This window comes from Balaenoptera acutorostrata, chromosome 7 (assembly GCF_949987535.1).
Source record: "Balaenoptera acutorostrata chromosome 7, mBalAcu1.1, whole genome shotgun sequence".
Taxonomy (NCBI): Eukaryota; Metazoa; Chordata; class Mammalia; order Artiodactyla; family Balaenopteridae; genus Balaenoptera; species Balaenoptera acutorostrata.
Genome location: NC_080070.1, coordinates 96,394,086 through 96,418,513, shown reverse-complemented (window position 1 = coordinate 96,418,513; position 24,428 = coordinate 96,394,086). Strand labels below are relative to the sequence as shown.

Sequence of the window (24,428 nt, the reverse complement as noted above, 5' to 3'; positions counted from 1 at the left end):
AACCATTGCCTGGCTTAGAGAAATAAGATCTGGAAGAGATCAGACTGGAAAATGAATATGCCAGTAGCAGGCCCCACTATTAATTAATTTGCTCTGGCACAGTATACATGTTAGGAATGCCTAGTGATCATAACCCAGAGGAGGCTGACTGATTAATCTTTAGAAATAATTCTAACCAAAGACTGCCAGTGATTTGTTTGGGAAAAAAATCCAGCTTAAATTTCAAAATTATTGGCGGTCAAGTAAACAAAGAGAGCTTTTTACCGGGATTTGGTCTGGCAGGAAGGAGTTGGGTAGAGGTACTCCCTGAGTCCTTGGTGAAAGCTGGGGTACAAAAAGAAATGCTATTTATCCCAGTCCAAGTGGGAAAAATATTCCCTCACAGCACTCTTTCAACATAGCTGGAAAATGGTGATAAATAACACTACTGTGTTCACTTAACGACATGCTTTTAAAATAGATGTCTATGTGGAATCAGCTTTTCTTACGTGGTTGATTGTTGGAGAAAAGAAGAAAAATAAAATCACATAGAATTTAATCCAACATGAGGCCCTGAACAGATTGTAAAGAAAATGTGTCTTTTGCAAAAGTGAGCTTCAGGCTCAGGATTTGTTTGAACCCCATGGGAGGGTGATGGGCATTTTCCACTGGTAGAGGGGGACCATGTACACAAAGTCTGGGCTCTTTTTGCAGCTGCGATCTCCCTGTACCATCTAGTGAATAACAAGGGGCTGCAGGACATAAGCCCAGAGGAAACAGCTACTGATCACCAACCAACGAGCTTTAAGACAACCGAATAGTTGAACCTAAGAAGGCATCTGCACATCTACCTTCTGCTACTGCCTGGAGAGTCTTTGAACATAATAATAAAACCCTCCTGAAAAATGATTCCCAGTGGGGAAAGCTTATGATTTACGAGCTCCATTCAAATACAAAAGATGGTCTAGAATTAAAAAAAAAAAAAAAAAATACACGGTGAGCACTCACAGATTTTTTTGATAGGCTGCATTGCTCTTCTTCTTGAGAATAAATAAGAATGATGGTGTGTCTGTGTGGACTTGTTTTTTACAAGTTAATGATCTTTAAATTTGTTGGTGCTAAGAGAGTAAAATGCTTACATCCATCTTTCCCTTTTAGTTAATAGATGCGTGGATGTTCGGATATCAGAGTACTCAGAGTTCATGCAAAACCTTTTTTTGTTGTTTGCTTGTCTGCTTACTGGTAAGACCTAGGCAGCCAGGTTTTAATTTGGGAAAAAACCTAGTCGTGCTCAGGACTGAAATAAAAATGGAATTTAATCAATAGGTCCTAGTCATCTGGTTTTAGCTGGGTATGATCCTATAAAGAAGAAGTGTGAATTAGAAGTTGTTCACTGGGAACAGATAGGGGTTACTTTGTTAATGAGGATTGTGAAATGAATAAATAATTTGAAGCCACCCTTTTTGTCTAAGGAGCTTGGGCTGCCATCCAAACCTTCCTGCTTAGGATGATATGATTATCGCTGAGGTGGTGTTCATACAGATGGATGGCCATTCCAGGATGAGGTGAGTCGGAGGGCATACTGAGGCCGGCAGCCTGGCCCTTCGGAGGACAAGGGTTTTGCAACCCAGCTGCTCACGACTAGAGGGCTTCCCAGAGGCACCGAGATGGCTCGCTGGGGCCTGATTTCTTAGAGGCCTCTCTCATCTAAGACTTCACCAGGCCCTGAGCTGGTACAGAATCATTTACTCAGGCTGAGAACAACTGATGTGAAATCTGTATTCTGGGACATTGTGTTACAGTTCCGCTTTCTTAAAGTGCAATTTCTCATGCTGCGCGAGGACCAGCTTGCAAACATTTCCTCCCCTGAGTTCTTTGCTCATTCTCAGAGGTATGTCTTGCTGCCTCTAAGGGATGGAACAGCTAGGCTTAGGTGTATAGGAAGTGAGACCAGAGAACATTCACACTTCTTCTTTGACGAGGACAGTGCTGATCATTATATGAGGATCTAATCCCATCCCACCAACATAAATTATGTGAAAAATCCTTAAAAAGTATGCTACCGGGAACTGTGAGGGATTCAAAGAAATGTCATAATTTCTTGCCCTTAAGGAACTTACAGTTTATTTAGGGGTAGCAAAACATAAACCTATAAAAGTAAAATGACAATGATAGTAATAAGACATGATAAGAGAAAGGAAATAACAGAGCAGTCAACAATCAAGGGGTTTACAGACAAAAAAATATAAATAAAGAATTCCATATAAGAACTGGAGAAAACACTTAAGAAAGAAGGGTGAGGGGTCAGACAAACTCTTATTCAGAAGTTAAGAGATTTTTGAGCCACTTGTGAGAGATGCTTACTGTTTGGGCAGTAGTCTCTACCCCCTAGGGTTGCTGTGAAAATTAAACACAATGGAAGATTCTTAGCACAGTGCCTGGGAGAAAGCTTGATAACATTTATCAGTGGATAAAAGAAGGTATTTCAAGTGGCAGCTGCCAAAACATGGACACTGGGGCAGGAAAGTAAAAGCTGTCTTTCAGGGGTAACTACACCAGCTTTGATGGAAGGGAACTGTGAGAACCTGCTGGTAAAAAGTGGCTGTGTTTACACTACCGAGGGTCTTGGATGTAAGAGAGGTGTCTTTGAACTTTACCCTGTAGATATTTTTATCAGGGGTGTTATGATCAAGGATTCACTATGAGAAGATTGGATTACACATAGAAAGTGCCGCCTTTCTTGATGAACTTTGCATCATTAGAAACTCCACTCGTACCCTAGCCCCTGGCCACCTCCTGAAGCAGAAATTGTCACACTAATAAATGTGAAAAGATTGATTTGATTTAAACCATATGCACATCAGTGCAGACTGAACACAATCTTATCTTTTATGTGTATGCAGATTTGCTAAGAGATTATGAAGACATTTGCTTATCTTATGGTTTCATGAGTTATACTTAGAAGCCGGATATTTGGAGGAAAACCGGCATTTTATATAGTGTCCCCTGCCCCACCGTATTTCTTCTGTTCTAAAAGCACTCACGTTAACAGCGTGGGTGACACCATCATGCCTCCTGAGTGAAGTACTCTCAGCATAAAACTCAGAGCAAAAGCACTATGTCGTTAAAGGAATTCAAAGCAGAGATTCATTTAAGGATTAAGGGAATATCGCAGGTTGCAAAGCTGTCTAAGAACTCTGACAGGAAACTTGCTTTTGCAAACCAAACACAAACAGCGAAACCAACGGCACTCGCTTTCTAATTCCCAGGTTCCAGCACGGGTATAACTTCAGAAACTTTCCAGCAATGACTTTTGGAGATGCAGCATTAATAGGTCAAAGTTAACAATGATTTACAGAAAGTCAAGGTCCCAGCGTCAGTACCAGCTGCACCAGCTGCCTGTGTTTTTAAGGTGATCAATGAACAAACCTCAGTACGGAGTTCTGAAGAAACTTCATTGCCATAACCCAAAGCAATAAAATGTAAGATGGGACACTTACTGGTTGCCGAAGTTCAGAGGCTTCACTTTAGGGCAAATCTTTGTAACTATGGGCCATTAAAAGGAGTGTACCGCTAAAGGTTACACGTGTGCCAAGACAGCCATTGCTTCCCAAGGAGGTCGACTGAGGTTAGGGGTAGAGCCCCTGGGGAGGTTGCCTTTTGCCTCTATCAGCCTCATTCATTTTATCTCAGCGTGATACACAAATGCTATCACTTTGTAAGCGAAAGAAGGAGGGAAACACTGCCTTAAAATGCCTTAAAAGGGGAGCTGGTGTAGTATATTTAAGTGCTTGTTTCAGATCGTTTCTTGACAAAGCATAAGATGAACAAAAGAACTGAAAGTGTTAGGAGCACCTTAAAAACATAATAAAAAATGAAAGTAATGAAAGTCTAAAATGATAACTTAAGGCAATGAAAAATATAATCCAGGCCTCTGACTTACTCAAGGTTTTTCACACACAGACGAAACTAACATAATACCTTATTTCCATGCTGATTCATGGCATAATATAATCTAGAGCTGGAAAAGGCTATTAAGACCATCTTTCCTTATAGTTTAGATGAGGAAGGGGTACAGGAAGACCAAGTGACTAGCTCAAGGGACACGATAGTTAGTAGATAAGCTAGAGACAGGCTCAGACGTGCTGTCCAATGCACTTTTCATTTAGTTTAAATCTCCTTGTATTAGGGCAAAACTGTAGAAGTCTTGGCTTTCGGTTTTAATTTGTACGTCTCCGAAATTCAAATGGCTCTTCAGTGGCTGCATAGTTGGTGGGGTGAATTTTGGTGCAAAAAATCTAAACTTGCTTTACTGATTGTTCTGTTTTATTTCATACTTACTAGGGAATTATACTTAAAATGTCATAAAAGACCTGCTAGATAAGCTTCTGAATCTCTAGAATAACTTTTCAACACCAGGGCCTATGGACATCATTAAGGGCTTTGAGAGACGTCAGGGCATTTTACCAAAGGTAACTAACGTCTTCCTAGAATGTCAGATTGCAGTGGGCGACAGGGAAAGTCACCAGTGACCTAGTCTGTACTCCCACCTGTGCCAGAGAAAGTGCACACAAAGAAACAAAGATTTTCAGCCCTGGTACAGAGCTGAAAGATTAAGAGCCAGCAGCGTGCTGACCAGTGAGTCGCTTGCAATACAGACAAGGAAAACAGACTCGATGCCGTTAGGACAGTATGAAAAAAGGAAGGAAGGGTTGAAATGACTGTTCCTCTACTGGTGCTGCTTGGATTGCTACTACGGCTGCTGTTTGGAGTATGTTCTACCTCCCAGTTTGTGATGGGCCTGCACCTAAATTGATGAATTCCCTCAACAGGCTGCCAGCCTCCAACACCACTATCCAAGCTGCCCATGCACGTCTACCCCATACATTTCATCATAACCTTCCTCACAGATGTTACAAGAGCGGGAGAATCAGTGTCACTTTTATTTCATCACTTGTGTCAAAGCCCTTCTTAGGAACCTCTGGTGGCAAAGCAGGTTTTGGGGGCAGAGCAGGAAGCACCTGCGATGACGGTTATAGCTCTGTAATAAAACCTGGATGTCGGACTCAGACCTTCAGCTGGGGAGGCCCAAAGACTGACCTGTCAACCCCACTGCACATGGCCACTGGGGCATTTTTATAGAGCAAGCATCTGATCCACTCTGACTCCGAAGGCTACCTTCTTTATCCTGGGTACAAAACCTCAGTAAGTATGACAGCAGTCAGTCAATGGCAGCAAATGCCTTGAACTTCCCAAATATACCAACGTTTCCAGTTTTGGAGAAACTTCTAACATTATTTCCAACTTTCAATGTTTATCAATAACGTGGCAATGAACATCTTTCTATATAAATTTTTTTGAATCCTTTCAAGAATTTTAAGTGCAATTGCCTGTTATGGTTCACTCTTATCCTAGGCTCTGGTTTGGAAACCATTTTGTTTTCCCTTGAGTCCAATTTTAAGGTCTGAAAAAAAAAAAGCTTAAATATTTTGGATAATGGGACAAAAATGCTCAGGAAGCTTACCTGTTCTCAATTTAAATCAAGAAAGGTATTTCTGCACCTCATATAGAAGGCTTCTAAGATCTGTCTACTCCCAAACAATAGCTGGCCTCCTGGCTTTGGAAGGAAGTAATATGTTCCCTAATTATATTAATAGTATAAAAAAGTTCTTTTTTATTTTTGGGGGAAATAATATTGTGAAAAAAATATGTGAGGCTTTGATAAAGAGCCCTACTAAACTCCAGGCAACAAATAAGCCAGGAACTCTACTTTTCCAAGTTCCCAACTGGTTAAACATCTGGCCTTCTTGGCAAAGTTGCTGCCTGGGTTGAACAAGCTGTGGAAGGGCCCTCCTTCTCTGTCTGCAAGGTGGAGAAGTTTACATTGGGTTCTCCATCTCTCCTCTCTTCTCGGATCTATTCAACAGAGACATAAAGTTTGCAGGATATCCTAAAAGGCACAGTTTTGAGTCTGAATTTTGATGTTTGCCCTGACTCTTCTAGCTTATTGGTTAGTGATTTCTGGGGAGACTTCCAGCCTGAAGCCTCAGCAAAGGCCCACTCTGCTGGGAGCTGCCGCCGCTGCTGCTCTCACTGCCCCCAGCCCTGGCCCAGGGGGTGGGGGACACTGTGTGCCCAGAAGGTCAGCACGGGGGGAGGGGCAGCTGGCCCTCAGAGATGCTCATCTGCTGCCCGGATTTAGCTGCTCTGGGAGAGTGGCGGGCTCTGACTAATGGCTGACTGAACCGACAGCAGCGTGAACTCTGTGCCCTCCGAGAAGAGCGAGCTGACGGAATGCAGTGATAATTCCTCGCAGGCAAGGTGGTCTAGACAGCAGTGACCACACACTTAGCGCTCACTCTGAGTCAGTGCTCTTCTAAGCACTTTGGGTACTAATTCATTCAACCCTCGCAGCAACCTGATGACACAGGTATTCAAATGATCGTCTCTTAGTTTCAAGGAAACTAAGGCCCAAAGAGGCTGTATAACTTCCCCGAGGTCACAGAGCGAGTCAATGACGGAGCCAGGTTTCCAATCCAGGCAGTACGATTAGAGCACCTGGGATGGTAGCCACGCCACTCCCTCGCCTAGATGTGATGGTGCCCCTATCAAAGGCATAAATAACAGAGCTCTGTCCGCTAAGGAGAGGATCTCAGTAGCCTGAAAAATAAACCACGAATGTGTTCAACATCCTTGGGCCCAGATAAGACACGAAGAGAAAAATGACACCAGCCCTGGAAATGCTTGTGACTCTTGAATATCAGAATAGTATCACGCTCTCCCAGGCTCACAGAGCCCAAGGAGCCTTGATACTCTGACAGCAGATGTGTGGTACAAGGAGGTGGCACTTAGCCTTTCTCTTCAGAATTAAGAGTTGAAAATTATTACGGAAGTTAAGCATGAAGTAGCATCAGGTCTAGAAACCTTTTAGGTGCAAATGGCAGACTGTAAACATGCTCTTCCAGGAACATAGGGACAGCCTGTGTTTATATACACTATTGATACTATGTATGGAATGGATAACCAATGAGAACCCACTGTGTAGCTCAGGGAACTCTACTCGGTGCTCTGTGGTGACCTAAATAGGAAGGAAATCCAAAAAGGAGGGGATATATGTATACGTATGGCTGATTTACTTTGCGTACAGTAGAAACTAACACAATATTGTAAAGCAACTACACGCTAATAAAAACTTTTTTTAAGTTTCTTAAATTAAAAAGAAATAAATACATGAAAAAAGAAGCTAGGAAGCATCATGAACTCTAGAATAGATTTCTACTCTCCAGGGTGATGTAAAATAATACCATTTCGAAAATGGTTAGAATTACTCTTTTGAGGTCAGTCTAATGTCACTTGGTAGGAAGAAAAATCCACATTTAATTGTAAGCATTTGCACCTGGTGTCTGCCAAACCTGTCCACGCATGGATCTTATTTGCAACAGACAAATCCTCTGTGGCTTCCTTATATAATAAGTGTACGCGTGTACACGTGCACGCAAGCACGCGTGTACACACGCACACACGCATGCATGCACACACACATCCTCCTATACGTTTAGCAATAATGCTGTCACACTTCAAATAAAGCTGAGACCTTAAATACATGCTTAACACTTTCATTGTGGTGTACACTTAATTTTATTCCAGTCCTTTAGGTATCCTGCCCCAATAAACAATTTGAATGCCTGGAATAGCTACAAAAGCTCTCTGTGAACATTTTCCCCAAGTGTAAATTATTGGAAGACTGTTTATATAATTCAAGAAAATCTTGTGTCCTTTTAATCTTGCTGAATCCACCACACTGACAGAATCCTGCCTTTACTCTGCGCTTAAGGACTGGATTTATTTCTTTAGCTTATGATGAAGAAAAGGATAAATGAAATCGTACTTTCAGATGTACGTAATTTAGCTTCTGCACATTTTCACCTTTCACAAAGTTTAACGCTTCTATAGTTTCCACGCTTGAATTTGTCAAAGCTAAAGCTAAACAGGGCAATTCTCTCCATTTAGTCCGGGTAGTATTTTGCTAACATTAACTTTATCATAAAAAGTTCTTATTCATTCTCAACAATTTGATTTCTTGAGCATTATTTGATACCCGCACCCCTTGCCATGTGCTGGGGACAAGCACAATTCATAAGAATGTTAGGACCACAGCATGACTCAATTATTGTTTCTCCTAATGCTCTCTGTTATGGTGTTTCTATCCACAACATTTCGGGCCAAATCACTTGTTCATGAAAAATGAACAAGTTTTCCCATCACTTCTGTCCTACTGCTTGCTGGCTGATGAGTGACTTCTGGAATAGTGTTACTGAAAGGAAAACCACTGAGGAAGCTGAGAATCTGCAAAGATGATTGATTGGAGGAGAAATACGACCTCTGACTGTCACCTGTTGTACAGGCTCTTGGAACCTTAGATTTGGAGGAACCTCAGAAGGTGAAATCATCTACTTCTCCCCTCTGGCCACCACTAGTTTGTTCTCTGTATCTAGGAGTCTGTTTCTGTTTGGTCCGTTAGTGTGTTTATTTGCCTTGTTTTTCAGATTCCATGTATACGTGAAACCATACATTTTCTGTATATTTTTTGAATGCTGAGCACCTTCCCACGTCAAGCCTTCTGCCTGGACTGCTTTTCCCTCAGATCCTTTGTGCAGCTGGTTTCATTCTACGGAACAGGGGCACCTCTCCCCTCACATCGAAATTCCCACATCATGCTGCATTGTTTTCTTCCCAGTTTAAAATGAATGAAGAGCTTTTATGGGGGCGGTGGGTTTGGGAGGACATTAGCCGCAGTCTTGCATTCTTTCTGAGCCGAAGTCGGCAACATCTGGCTAGGCAAGTGTTAAGGATGCTTTATTTGTGCCCAGAGGCTGCGACTTTCGGGCTCCACATTTATGAATACAACAGTCCTCTGCTCTACTTGTCCAGGATCCCCACCACCAGAACAATAAAAACAATACCTCTTATTCAAACGCAGGCAAAGCAGACACTTACTTATGGTGGATCCGGACTCTGGCCTGTTCAGGGAGCTGATGATGACAAAGCCGAAGCCCTCGTTCTCTTTGCGGTGAATGACCACGTCACTGGTCTGCAGGCTGTGGGAGGCGAAGCCTTCGGGGGGAGAGGCGCTGCTGTTGGTGTGGGTGTTGGTGTAGGTTGCGTAGTCGCTGCGAGGAGAGCTGTGGTGGGTCGACACGGAGCCTGGACTCCTCCCGTTCTCCGGGCAGGGCTCCCCTGGAACACACATCGTGCACAGGCACCTGGTCATTTAGCAAGGGGCTTGATGAAGGAGTGCCTCCTGTGCACTGGGCACTATTCTAGACACTGGCATTGTTACCAGGCTGGTTGACTGGCCTCCATTCCTCCCCCCATCCCCCCACCCCCCAGATGTGAAGAGTATTTGAAAAGCTACAAACCTGGCTATGAAGCCCCCTAGGTCTTGCTCCTTTCCACCCTTCACAGCAAACACAGTTAAAAGCCCTCCTCAGCTTCCCCTGTGCCGCTACTTGTTTATAACTTCTTCTTGGTGAGACTGCAACCCGCCAAGACAATGCCTAGTTTTAAATATCAGGCTTCTTAGTTTCACAACAATAATTGATCTAAGAAGATCAGAAAACAGACAGACTCTCCAACTGTGCTATGCATAAAACCCACTTAAAGAACTTGTAAGAAATATGCATCGTCAGAGCCCACCCAAGGAGTCTTTTCAGTAGATCTAGGAACAACTGGGTGCAGGAATCTGGATGAGGTTTCAAGGCCGCACTTTGAGACGTGCTGATTGTAGTTGGGTTAATAGCCCAGAGGATGTCCATGTAAAGTGACCTACCGTAATTTTACTAAAAAGCCATGGGTTTATTTAATTCTGTGATATTCTGTTAGCTTAGAAGTGTTTACTCACTTTGCGTAGCTGGGAAACCTACTTCTTAGTTTGCTCACTCTAGGATCAAATCTAACAATGATATCAGGCTGAGGAATGATGAATTTTGAATCTCTAAGGGAGGTGCTGGAGGCCTTGCTCATTTACATTCTATATTATTGTAAAATATACTGTATTGTCAACCAGATAAACCAAGCCAATACTTCCATGAGAAAGCAAGTATATTTATGGGGAGAAATGATAGAAAGTTGGCAGCCAAGAGAACCTACTTTTTAAACTGAAAGTTGATCTATCATCCAAGAAAGAATTTTGTAATTTTACTATAATACCTAGGTTCTGGTATTCGGATGAAAAAAAAAAAAACTTAAGCAGGCACGCAGAATACTGTAATTAGAAATAGGACCGTTTCACCTCCATCTTACTACTTGATTAGTGTACTCAAAAGATGTTTATGGAACAGAGGAACAATAAGATAGAAAATAATGATAATTAGTGATTCCTTTTTGGGTCTTTAGATATGGTCTCCTATTTAGAATACTGGCAGTTGTCTCATATGGCAAGTTAAAAATAATTAGCCAAAGTTCCAATGAAGGCTTTTAATGTAAGATGCAATTCCAATCTGAAATGAAAAATCATTTCATTTCAAAAATCAAAGTCAGGGCTTCCCTGGTGGCGCAGTGGTTGAGAATCCGCCTGCCAATGCAGGGGACACGGGTTCGAGCCCTGGTCTGGGAGGATCCCACATGCCACGGAGCAACTAGGCCCGTGAGCCACAATTACTGAGCCTGCGCATCTGGAGCCTGTGCTCCGCAACAAGAGAGGCCACGATAGTGAGAGGCCCGCGCACCGCGATGAAGAGTGGCCCCCGCTTGCCACAACTAGAGAAAGCCCTCGCACAGAAACGAAGACCCAACACAGCCATAAATAAATAAATAAATAAATTAAAAAAAAAAAAAAAAATCAAAGTCAGTTCAAAAATCAGGGAACAAGAACACTGACTATAAGAGATGTTTTGTGACACTGATACCTAAAGAAAATGGAGCTGCATTTAATCAGATACTCAGATTTAAAAATGGTCTTTACAAAAATGTACTCATTTCTTGTCTGTAATTACAGAATGAATAAGACCCAGGCTACTGCTTATTACCGTTTGATAAATTTGAATTTTTCTATAATATTTAATCAATCCGGTTTTAATAAAAGAAAACAAATGGATGTTTTCATATGTAAGAAATGTACTGAGGTGATAAAAGAGCAAAATGTCAATGTCAATGCTTTTCCCTCTTTTCCACCAGAATTTCAAACTACCTGTAAAATGAACCCTCTCCACTAGAAAACATCATCCAAAGACAAGCTGTTATTGTCTTGGTGAAGCACATAAACTTTATCAGTCCTTGTATAAGTTGGAAATAAAGTGATTAGAGATAGTCAGGAAGAAGAAAAACAAACAATTATTATGCTGCAACATTAAATTGAAAATCTCCCTGAGTTATTGGCCCAAGTCAGTAACTAAATGTCATAGGCAGTGACAAATCTCATTTTCTGGCTGTCATATTTTAGGGGGTTGAGAGCTGCGGTTGTCAGTAAAGCAGCAACAAAGAAAAATTATCTGTCTTTGCAGTAAGTGGCTTGGAGTGGCTGTGCTGCAGGTTCCAAAGGGAGAAAGAAAGAAAATCATTGCCTAAGTCAATGTGAGTGTCCCTGGGAGAGTGAAGGAGTCAAATGCATTAACAGAATACTTTCCTATTGCTTCTGCATGTCTCTTTCAACCTCTAGAACAAAGTTCTTTATCTTTAACACCATGAGCACATTTAAAACCAGGGAGTTAGGAAGAATTCCAATGATTGACTTTGAGGGATATAACTGATTCCACCTCATTTTTCTACTTGGCTGGCTCTAGACCCAAATGAGACTGTCTTCTCTCCAGCAACACTTCCTGGTATAGGGGATGAACACTGTTGTTTTAGAATAATACAGTAAAATGTCAGAAAGTGACTAAATACCACATGCAATTTTTCTTCTTCTTCTTTTTTTTTTTTAAACACACTAACTCCCAGCATCCCTGACTCATCCTCTGGCTCACACACAAATGGGTGTACAGAATTCAGTCACTTAGTATCTATTCAAGTCAAATAATTAATTTTTAGGTTTAGCTTCTGTTTTGTCCTCACCAGTCATACTGGAAATCATCACTGTGCTGACTGGGAGAGGGTCTCCATTTGGGAAGGCAGGAGTCACTGATAATGTCCTCCAGGTGAGATGATTTTGACTAGAACAGTCAACTGCTGGCCAGGAGCTGCTCCTGGTCTGCAGACCCATTTATTATTCCTGCCCAATGCCGGTCTAGACTTTGTTTAATAATTGTTAAAATTAATTGCCAATGTTTTTAAATAGGGTGATTTTACAGAAAGCTGGATTTCTAGTTTCTCTTGAAATATTTGGTAATAATCAACTAGAGTTGGGCAATTGCTGCTCCCTTCACTGAGTACGCAATGTGCAAGTCTCAACTACTCCCCAGTGTCTCTTGCAAATTCCTGATTTACTCATTTACCCGTGGAGTGAGGAGCACGCAGGGCCAAAGGGACTTGTTCAACTGGAGTCCTTGTTTCCCTTCAAGATCACAGACTGGGTACCAGGGCTTCATGTAACCAAACAGACCTTGCCTGCTTCCAGGTTGTGCATGGGCCTCTCTTCACAGGACTGTCCCCTGGAAGGATGTGCAAATCTTGTCTTGAAGCACGGCTGAGGCAATGGGGTATGTGTGTGGTAGAGCTTGGACACGTGCACTGGAGTGTCCGCGGGCATAGTGCACCCCTGCGGTGCCTGGCAGGCTGGGGTCCTGCCCATGTTTGTTAGGGGCTGGCCTTCCTGCAGGCATTTGAGTTTCTGCACTCCTGCCTTATGTTTGTCAAGGCAGACAAATTATTTAAATGGGTGACATGCTCACAGACAAAGAGTAAGGGATTGTATTTAGAATTGACAGAAAGTATAGTAACCAGAAGCAGGGAACACTGGCTAAACTTTTCACCCAGCTGCCAAGAAAACGTTCCCTTTCTCAGTATCAGGCCAAGAGTTAGACTTTCCCTTATTAGCTGTTAGAAAAAAAAGATGCTGATAGCTTTAAGACGGACTCTAACATGTTTTGATTAAGTCATAAAACTTTCTTTCACATCAATTCTAGATTTACACTTTCGGAAATTCCTCAGAGACACTCTTCTCTCAGACGAATCGTATGTATTCAAAATAATGTGTCACTATGTTGAACGTCTCAAAGTTGAGCTACTAAACATCTAAATATTTATACTTTCAGTGTAACAATTAAAGCCACTCTTCTACTATCCTTGGGAAAAAATAACTAAATATCGGAGCTGGTAGCATGGATAAGACACCTCTCAAAACTACTTTAAGGTGCAAGATCTGTGCTAAAATTATCTGGTAAACAAAATTGGATACATTACTGGATGTTGTCATCCTTTATCCTTTACTTTTTTTTTTTTTTTTTTTTTAAATGTATGATTCAGTGTTGTTGGTTTTTTAAAATTTATTTATTTTTTATTTATTTATTTATTTATGGCTGTGTTGGGTCTTCGTTTCTGTCCGAGGGCTTTCTCCAGTTGCGGCGAGCGGGGGCCACTCTTCATCGCGGTGCGCGGGCCTCTCACTATCGCGGCCTCTCTTGTTGCGGAGCACAGGCTCCAGACGCGCAGGCTCAGTAGTTGTGGCTCACGGGCTTAGTTGCTCCGCGGCATGTGGGATCTTCCCAGACCAGGGCTCGAACCTGTGTCCCCTGCATTGGCAGGCACATTCTCAACCACTGCACCACCAGGGAAGCCCCATCCTTTACGTTTTCATCCACAATTTCTCACTTTTGAGGATCTAGTTTGCTATTGCCTAATTGAAAATTTTGCCTTTCTATCTTTAGTGCGTACACTTTTTTTGGTATGTTAACCTTTGGAGCAGGTTTTTATTTTAATTTTTGCCCAGTGTAACTAACCAGTCTGTATCTCTCATAATTAATGCTTTTTTTTTTTCTTCTCTTCAGCATCAACTAGAAAACCAGTGCCCAGTGTCTTCTGAGGTGAGGCAGGACATTTGTACGAGCCAAGGCAAGCATAAGGCTGACCTCCCTTCTGCCCACCTCTTTTTCCATCATATTACTCCTTTGTGCAAGAAGGTGGTGACACTGTCTGCTTTCTCGTTCATCTTCTGTCTCTTCACAATCTGATTACTCATTTCCCCTCAGCTTTGAATCATCTCATCATAAGCCAGGCTTGCACCTCCCACTGCATTTGCTTAAGAAAGCGTAATAACGATGATAACAAGAACCCTTAAAATGGCATATCCACCGTCATATCCATTGGTAGCTACCTCTTCTCACAGTTGGAGAAATGGCAGCTATGAAGAAAGGCTGTCTTCCTAGGCCCGTTTAAAAAATCTGCTCCATCCTAGTTCTAGGCATTGACTTTACTATCAAAGTATCCTTTGCTGAACTTAATCGTTTTCAATACTCATGAAGCTTTCAAGGAAGAGTGGGCTGAACTAACTTGGAAACTCTCCTGGTGTGAATGAGCAGTCTGCGGCAGAACATTTTCAAAAATTAAATGCACTTGAAATGCACTTGAAAGCCTAAATGAGTAAAGTTGGTAAGAACTGCAGCAGAGAGCGTCTTCACGGAAGTTACATGATCCACAAATTGCGAGAATACATTTTCGAAGCATTTGGCCTACACTCCAAGAGCCTGGGTTGATTAGAACAAAATTTAATTTGCGCTAATCAGCTGGTGGCAAGGAGAGCATGAAATTATGTTGGTGCATTAGTTTTTGCACTTCGCAGTGTATTCCCTTGTAAATCGGTAGTTTTAAACTTATCTTTGGGTTACAGAACATATATAGCACAGCAAACTTTTTATTAAAAATCGCTTTGGAGTGTGAGAGACAGTTAAATGTTAACCGAGCAAACACTGTCTTCCTTGGGGCATCTCGCCCAAGGTTAAGGCATAATTCAAGGTGTCTTACTTCACTGGGTCAAGTGGTCTGCCGTGAATTTCTGAAGACGAATGGCATCTCTTAGCAAAACCTCCATAACACAAGGTCTACAGCAGTCTCTACTGGAAAAGGCTGATAATTCTTCTGACTTACCCTTTTAAGTGATAGCTCTTGCTCAAAATCTAGTTTCTAGAAGATTTGAATAGAAAAGGAGTTTTAGTTCGACTAATAAGCCTTATCCTCTCGAGTGATTCACAGCCTGTGATTAGCTGGTGGCCCTTTTTTAAAAATTCAAATGTGTTATGATAATAGCACATACGGAAGACTCCCTATGTTAGGGAGTGACATTTGCTAAAGGTTGGTCTGATGCCTTTGAATTCACTGGACAGGGGGTGGGTGGTAGAGTAAAGAAAGAAGCACTGGCTTGGGAGATGGGTCTCTGCATGATCACTGACTCAACTGCAGACCACCAGGACATCGACTGAACCTCTGGGCCTCAGTTTGTCATCTGTAACACAAGGGAGTTCATGTTGCTCTTTCTAAGGTCCCTCCTAATTCCAGTATTGATCATTCTGTATGAGGAGCAGTCCAGGGCTGAGTAGAGAGGCCAGCAGGCCACCGGGGCCGGTGACAACAGAACATCTTTGGCACTGTCGCTCCTGTAATTCACAGGGCAAAGCACAGGCGGTTTGGGACAATATTCCCAATATTACTGAGTGCTCAGAGGATAAAAAACAGTATAATGCTTGCAATGGACATATTCCTTATAAACAGAAATCTTTTTTGGGGGGGTTGAGAGATGGTAAAGAGAGCTAAATTGAACCATAATATGACTAAGAGGGCTGACTTTTAAAAGTATTTCTTTGGTGGATCCTTTTATGAAGCTGTAAAGGTTGTAAAGGGAATAATTGCTTCTAATTTCTCTGTTTCATAACTTTGGAGTTATACGAACTGTGCTTTCTCAGAGTGACATATAGCTGTATTTTTCTAAATCAGAGTAATCATTTTATTGTTACCTTTTATCAGGCTCTATAAAGGAAGTTAATTTTCCATCCTGGTTGTCTTTTTATGGTATCAAAATGCTGTGTTTCTTGGCTTGTAAACGCAATGAGGAAAATTTTCAAAAGCTATATTTTTCACTATTATAATGTTCTTCTTATATCTAGCATCTACCAAAAAGCAAAGAGCATATACAACTTAAATTAGCCTCAGGCTTTGCTAGAAATTTTTAATGACTCCATGGAAAATGTCAGCCTCAAAGATTGCTTAGAAATGTACTAGTGGGGTGAAAATCTGCACTTTCAACATCATAGTTACATCTGGCATATCGAGGTTGGTCTTTTCCCTCATATAATATAGAAACTGATTTAAAATATCTCCAGTGTCCTGACCCTGACTCACAAAAGCATCTCACCACCTAACCCCCAACTCTTGCTGCTGGCTTGAGTTACATACCTCCACATAGCACCTTTCTTCTCACAGTGAGGTTGACCTGCCCGTTCCGGGCTGCATGGTGCATAAGGTCGATGACATAGCGGTGGGTCTTGCCAGCCACTGGAATCCCATCCACATAGACGAGCTCGTCTCCTGGGTGTAGGCGGCCGTCTCTGTCGGCTGATCCCATGGCAATGACGGCTCCAATCAAAATCTAGACAAGCAGTGAGAAGAAAAGGTGTTTATGTTTCAAACCTCCTTCCTTCCTTCCTTTCTGCCATCTATCTACTTACCTACCAAGTAACTCAGTAGAAGATTTTATTCCCTATTTACACCCTCTGCCCCAAATCTGAACATGTACTTGAAAAATGAAAAATGAGAGGCTGAAAGGATGCCCTCCTAACTCTTCCAGGTTGCTAACTCCTCTTAGAGAAATAAATGTTTTGAACTTGCTCCTGATGGCCATGAAGTCTGGGGGACACTTGCTAACTGGTTCATAAGCTATCACCCTTAACCCCAAATAATCTGATGTTATTGGCCACCGTACATGGGCTCTGAATTGAAACAAACTGGGGATAGAATCCTAGCTCCACTTCTTTATTTGTGTGCCGTGGGCAAGGCTTTTCAATCTCCGCAAGCCTCAGTTTCTTCACCTGCAAAAGTGGGGAAATAAAATAATAGGACCTACTTCATGGAGTTGTGGGGAGAAGCAAATGAAATAGTGCATGGGAAGCATTTAACTTTGCTCAGGGCATGTAGTGAGTGCTTGAAAAATGTCAGGGGAAACTATCTGCTGTATATTATTAAGTTCAGATAAAGGTTCAAAGTGTTTTCTATCTTTTAATTTTTGCTTTGCTTTCAAAAGCTGGAGTTAAGGACAAAACAAAACAAAGCAGAACTCATGGTTGGCCTTCCCTGGACAGTTGAGGTACTTTAAGAACAGTCAAATCTCCTCCAGATTTTTGCTCCATTTCTTTGAATACTTTCTTAGAGCACTTCCTCTGCACAAAGGATGTCCCCAGTTGTGCCTGTCCCCTGCAATGCTTCTGCTGTTTAGGTCGCCACCACACCAGGAAATTTGGAGGTACACATCTGGGAAATGTGCATATTGTTATAAATCCCTGAACCAGGGACTGTGATACAAGGCATAACGACGTAAGGTTTCCTACTTCCCATTAGAAACACTCAAATTAGTGTCCATTAGCAAGGCTTTCTTTCTTTCTCAGAGGAAAGGCAATAGCACTAAATATTTTAGTTTTGCCATTTAATCTACAATTTTTCCAACTCATGGACAATAGAGTTCAAAAGAATAGTTTTCCTTTTGCCAAGTGGCTTAGCCTCACAGCATCTGAAGGCAGTGGTTACCATTATTCTGATAATATTACAGAGGCTATATTCTAGGTTGTATTTTAAGTCTCTATCAAATGATCCCTTGCTCACGGATTGATTTCTTTCAGGCACTAATTTCTTTCAAATCTCAGATCCGTGGATTCCAGTTAATTTGCAGAGTTGCTCCATCACGACCTGCAGCCTTGTGTGTCAGCAGGTTTGGCAGCAGACGATTCCTTCTTACTTGGTCACACTGCTCAGTGTGGCCTGTCAGCACAGATCTGAATGCCCAGACCTCCTCAGGTATATGCAAAATTATGGTCTGGAGAGTTTTCTTTTTTTCCCTGAGGACTTCATAGCCTTGGTCCACTGAATAGCTCTCTTTATCCATAGGAATGAAAATTCCCTACCACGCGGCTGTTTTCCCCCTATTCTTGGGGGAGGGCGGGGAGTGGAGAGTAGATTTGCTTCCTTGTTGAATATTGGTGCTCTGATGACTGATTCATTATTGCTCTCACAGGAAACACATTGCCGGCCTTGGACTGTTGGGCTACAGCAAATGGCTGTGCCCATTTGCTGTAGCCCAGCAGTCGGGCATGCTTCTGATATTTTCCATTTTCCCTTATTGTCCTGTCAACCTGAATTTATGAGTTTCTTTCTAAAGATATTCCAATCTATTCTTCAAAAGACTCAACCCGCTATGGAGCACTTCAAAGATTTATTAAGTGCTTTGTGCAAAAGCCAGTTAAAATGAATGTTTATGTTCCTCCACTGCCCCATGAAAAGCTGCATTTAGCTGGGTTAGCCCAAAGAAAATGCTTCAACCTTTAGATTTCCTGTATGCCTCAGTGGGAGAGTTTATAGCTAGTAACAGAGGAAAAATGGCTAGAGAAATTCTTAGCTTAATTACCAACATTAAGCTATAGTTCTGATTCTGACTGATGAAAAGGAATTAAAAAAATAGGTTACAACTAAGAGAGCTACCATTGCAACTGGGCACTCTACAAAAATAGTAAAAACAAAATTTCACATAGGAAAACTCTCATTCCTCTCCTGCTGTAGGAAAACAGCAAAGATATACTCTTGAAGCTATCTTCTGTGTTACTAGTTTAATATCATCCATTAAAAGGAGAACCCCAGTAAAAGATCTGTTTTTCTATTTTATTGCTGTGATATGAAGTACTCTCCTCGCTAATTCATTCATTTATCCAGCAAATATTCATTGAGTCCAGGGACACTTCTAGGTGCTAGGAATCCATCAGTGAACAATAAACAAAAATCCCTGTTCTATAGAGCCATTCTAGTGGTCAGACAGTAATAAATGTAAAAATTATGTTGTATGCTAGCAGGCACGTACTATGAAAAAAATAGAGCACAGTAGGATGGTGGGTGGGTGTCAGCTATGCGGCTGAGGTGGTGTTAGGGCAGGTTAGATCAGGCCTCAATGAGAAGCTGACATTTGAGCAAAGACTGAAGTTCACTGGATACATTTTTTTTTTTAACTTGAAGCTTTAATCTTCAAACTTTAGTTTGTTCTATCAAATCTTACATATTTATTTCTAAATAGTGTATTCAATATAATACTTCAACATAGCTTATTATATAGTATTGTAAAATTATTAACAATATATATATTATTGTATAATCACATTGTATAATCCACCCTCTACCTTTTTCAAAGAAAGGTTGTCATAGTTATGAAAGAAACTTGAATTGAGCTCAGAGTGGGGAACTGGAGCAGGCATTAGAGCTGCTCGTCCGTGAGCTACATATAGGAGTTACACTTGCTCCCTCCTTCAGGAACTGCCGCTGGGAAGAGGCTGACCACGTGCGCCGTCACTGCTTCTGCCTCTCATGCTGCTGCTGTTCCTTAGCCTTTGGCCAATTTACACCTTCGTGCCCTGTATTTCACTGCTGACACAGAGCTAGCTCTGTGTGCCTCTCTACTCAGGAAAGAAAATAACCCACAACTTTTTTTTTTCCTTTAATTTGAATATGCTTTGTACACTTGACACATTTGAGTAGTTTATTTCCTATCTGGATAGGATAATCTATGATTCCTTCTTGCACTGTTAACTCATATTGACTTCCATATATACATGTTCACCTAAGCTCTTGAAAACATACCTCAGGATATCTGATCCTTTAAATCAGTAGTTCTCAAACTTCAGGGTGCACATGAATCGCACCGTGAGCTTGTTGAAACAGAATTCTGCATCTACCCCGAGAGTCTGATTCTACAGGCCTGGGGTTTAACCTGAGATTCTGCATGTTTAACAAGCTCCCAGGAGGTGTTGGGTGCTTCTGGTCTGTAGATCTAACACGATTTGAGTAGCAAGGTTCTGAGTATTCTCACTTGGTCCAGTGGACACAGAAGCTATGGTCTCACTGGTCACGTTCCAAGTCTGCTGAGGGACTTTCCCTCAGGCGGCTGGCTTGAGCCTCCTGCCCCATCGTCCTGGTCACTTTCCAGGTCCGCTGAGTGCATGGCCTGGGCTTCCTGACCCATCAGGCTATACTGGCCAGTGAGCCTTCCCAGCCAACACTGGCCTCGCTCTACTCATCACCGCCCTCTGACCTCACTGGATCCTTCAACCTCTGAGGACCCACTCATCAGCTTTCTCATTGCCCTTGGAGGAGTTCTTTATCCTGCCTCTCTTGCTTTGGCCCTGAAGGAACAGCTTGGTGGCAAAACAGATCAAGAAAGACCCCTCCACACAGACACACCCCAAACAAGTGACCTGGCCTTATCTTTCCAACCATCTTTTGCAAAAAAAAAAAAAAAACCAAAAGAATCAAAAACTCCACAACTTCACTTTATCTTAAAGGCTGTGAAGGCACAGAACAAAATGAAGTATTTGATATGAAATAACAGCAATTCACATTCAAGTGGCTGATATCCCCGTAAGCCAGGGGAAAAAACTAACACAAAAAAGAGAACCAAAACTAAGAAACAAACAAAACCAAAACCACCTTTTCAGTCCTTTTAATTCCTTTAATTCTTTCCCACACTACCTAATGTCGGTCTAAACCCAGCAGGTCTGATCTGCAATAATTATAGCCCAGGGTGGCTTGACAAGGTGGCAAGCAGATTTCCAGCTCTAGCCTCCTGAAACTCTTCCGCAAGTTTGCACCAGACTCGCATGCCAAGGCCCCTGTCTATCATCGCCTCTCTCTTTCCACGAACAGTTTTTCTCCACACAGGCCTTTCTCCACTGCAGTGTTTTCCAAGCCTTTCCATCTTAATGCCTTCCCATGTCTTTGCAGCTCACAGCTGAAAATCCCATTTTCATTGCTTTGTGGCAATTTCTCATTTCTTTCTATTTCTATTGTTATTTAACTGTGAAAATTATTTCCTCTTGCAGGAAAAAATGCCCATACGCTTGTTTGAGCTGGAGTCCTGCTGTTCATTATTTGCCGAAAGCCGTGCTGTCGTGTTTAATGTGCACCCTGAGATGTCAATACCATTTCGTCTATATGAAGGCAGAAACCCATTTGATATAATTTATGAGACCTCCTGCGGGTGGGGACCAAGTCACGTCACGCGCCTCTCCCTTTGTAGCACATCAGCAATTAACTGAGGCTAGTGCATTTTGTTTGTATATTATCTCTGGACTTACAGTGGAGGAAAGCAGGAAGGAAAGGCATGTGGGAGATCTTTACAGTAGACGTACCCTTCCTGATATAATCTTTCTGAGGTGCAACATTCTGGTCTTCAAGACACTATACTCTGGTTTTGAATGCTTCAGGGAGATTTAGGCTTCTAACTTTATGGTTTAACTGTCAGAATTGTAACTGGCAGCCTGAGCGTGTCTTAAATCATTCAGTTGAAAGAATAAACCAGAGTAAATCTAAACACAATGAGGACAACCAGCAAAACATGTGATCTGAAGAGGTTTATCATAAATACTGAATGCCTGCCCACCGGAGGGGAGAAAGGACTCAGGAGTGTAAAGTCAATGTTCAGAAGGGTTGGGAACCTGGGAACCTGTGTACCGACCCGGCAGAAAGCTGTCCTGAGGCTGGGTGGTAACCACGGGCTGCACCCAAACACCTGAGCTTCATTCTGAGCAATATGTGTTCCATTTGGGTAACAATTCTATAGTTTCTGTGCCAGGCGAAGATCAGCTAGACCTTTCCCTTCTGGAGTCAGCTGACACTATGCCTTTCCTATGACTCAGTCATGCAACCCCTTCTATCTCTGAAGAGGGGGAGATGCAGTCCCTTCTATCTCTGAAGAGGGGGAGACGGGCGAAGAGAAGACGGGGCTACGAATGTGGTGCTAGTTTACCCACAAAGCAGACAAAGCATGAACCTATGGAGGTGGGGGGAGTCCAGCAAAGTAAGAACTGTGTATCTCAAAGACTGTACTGAAGTAAGCATTATGGGAAGAACCGGAACTTTGTTGTTTCCCCTTACGTTTATTTTATAGTTTAATCTTTTACTTGTATTTATGTATGAGAAGGGGCCTGACCATATTTCAGTGCTTAGGGACCATTTATGAACCTTTTATGAACCTGACATAGTCACATTGGGTACCGCTTAAGACACGTCTTTTACAATGAGTGTTTTATGGCTGTTATTTTAAATACATGCTCACGAGTCTCGCTTTGCTGTGTTTTTTTGTATATTAATGCATATTGTTATTTTATGCAGTCACTCTGATGTATTATATACATACTTTCTCCAGAGCCCTTCGCAAATTCCCAATATTGTGCCAACTGAAGTTGACTTTGTGGACATTCTCTCATGGTAATCCCCTAATTCAAATCTGGCGAGATTCTGCAGCATTGAACTTGATTTTACTTCCCCGTGTTTTCCCTCCCCTGTAGTTCTGATTGAAAACATACACAATTCTGCTGTTCCAAGTCATCTCCTCACATATATCTTCTGTAATACTGCATGTTTATCTGTGAGCTGCTGCCCAGAGAGACCAGGGGTCCAATACAAGTAAATAATTGAAATAGTCAAGAGGAATCCAATCCATTTTAAGAAAGAGTAATGTCCCTCTCTTCATGAAATGTGCATTGATGTATGATGATATATTGGCATGGAAACACTGGCATGTTTTGAAAACTTAAATACCAAGAAAAAAACAAACAAACCAAACCTCAAAAACTGTTTATGTGAGTCCTAAAAGATTTCTTTTTTTATATCATACTGAATGATCTTTCCCTTTACCCATACACACACGATATAACCCAAAGTGTGGAAATAAAGAGAATTCAACTCACAGGCTGTCCAGGCTCATCTCCCCCGAGGATTCTGAAGCCAAATCCAGACTGCATCCTGCGAAGGTGAACATCCAGCTCCTTGTAATCCGGACCTGGCATAGAGGAGACCCCACTGAGTGACGAGTCCTGCCTCCCCCCCACCCGCGAGGGACTGAACACGCCGATGATGGATTAATTTTGTGGGTGTGATTAATGAGAGTGCCGTTACAGTCGGTGAAAAGCACAGAGGATAAGAAAAAAAAAATATGGTAACAAAAAAGTAGGTATTCCAAAATTAGGCAGTCTCTGGATTAGCACTAATCAGCCAAGGGCATTACTAGGGTATTGCTACAGGCAGAAAGAACACACACATTTTCTGAGTGAAAAGAAAAATCAATGCCTCCGTAATTCTTCATTTTCCTGAAAGGATTGAGATTGCCCTCAAGAAGATTGGCTGTCACTTTGGCCATGTTACTCTGACTAGAACGATTGTTTTAGAAGTATGAGAGAACAGATAGCAACGCCCTGGAAGTACCTGGTAAAGGACTACTTAGTAATTTACTAATAGCTGTTTATGACTTGATGTGTCCCCATTTAGTGTGTGTAGGGGAGGGGGATATAAACTTACACCTAATAGAAGGTGTCTCTTTTAAAATTGTTAAAGTTAGGAAAGATAAAATCTAAACTTTTCTCTATTGAGGTTTGGGTGAAGTTTTGATTTTCTGACAAACTCCTTTAGGTTTTTCATAACTTAGGGACAGAAATTTGCCTGGGTCTACGTCAACTCTTATCCCCAAAACATTTTAAAATGTGGAAGCCACTAGTAGATTCACTACTGACTCCATAAACATATTCAAAATAAACTAGACGAGGGAAATTTTTCTGTAGTTAGCTGAAAGACCAGAAATGTACTTAAAAATAAGCTGGGAAACTCTTCTGTCATTTTTTTTTTCAACCCTAGAATAAATAAACTAAAACCATAAGAAATATTTTAACTTTTTAAGGGGAATATGATTTAAATATGATTTAACCTTACCCCCTGCCCCTGGCCCTTTGAACCTTCCCCAGGGGCAAATGTCTCCATCATGACTCGGCTGTGCATACTTTCAAGGCCACTGTTAGGATGTTAATCAATGATTAGCAACTTTGGGGAATGCTTATTAATGCCATCCTTTGCTTAAGAAGTATTTAGTGATCTTTGGGCCTTAATGCTTTAAAGGAGGTATTAGAACTGATAGATGCAAGTATTAAGTTAAATTCTCCTTGCTTAAGCAGGATGGTTTTGGAAATTGGGATGGGATTTCAGAGGAGAACACTCATGGGATAGGAAGCTTATGTCTCAGCCATCTGGGTATATAGTAACAGCCATAGTTGAGAGAGACACTCAATAAGTGATGGCCAGGCAAATCTTTTCCAGACTCTACAGGTAAGTGGAGCTGCTGAAGTGATGCAGTAAACAAAGCACAACAGAACAGGGCTTGCCTTTGTGCCCTCCAACCTGAGCTAAGCATTTCCAGTGATATGTGAAAGGCAAGTTACTCACTTCTGAAATGTAGGCATAAGCTGATTGTGTGTCTAGTGTTCTCAAGGAAAAAAAAAAGCTGAATC

The 24,428-nt window shown here is 41.8% G+C and overlaps 1 protein-coding gene across 4 annotated transcripts in view; it reads right to left on the bottom strand.

Annotated features, from left to right (window-relative positions):
• Positions 1-24,428, bottom strand: part of MAGI2 (membrane associated guanylate kinase, WW and PDZ domain containing 2) — a 1,355,072-nt gene that overhangs the window by 125,318 nt on the left and 1,205,326 nt on the right. For all 4 annotated transcript variants that reach the window (XM_007187116.3, XM_007187118.3, XM_057549547.1 and 1 more), the window contains 3 exons: positions 22,842-22,933; positions 16,300-16,492; positions 8,977-9,216 (listed from right to left, as the gene is read on the bottom strand). In XM_007187116.3, coding sequence (XP_007187178.2) covers positions 8,977-9,216; positions 16,300-16,492; positions 22,842-22,933 — 525 coding nt within the window. The remainder of the gene's footprint in view (positions 1-8,976; positions 9,217-16,299; positions 16,493-22,841; positions 22,934-24,428) is intronic.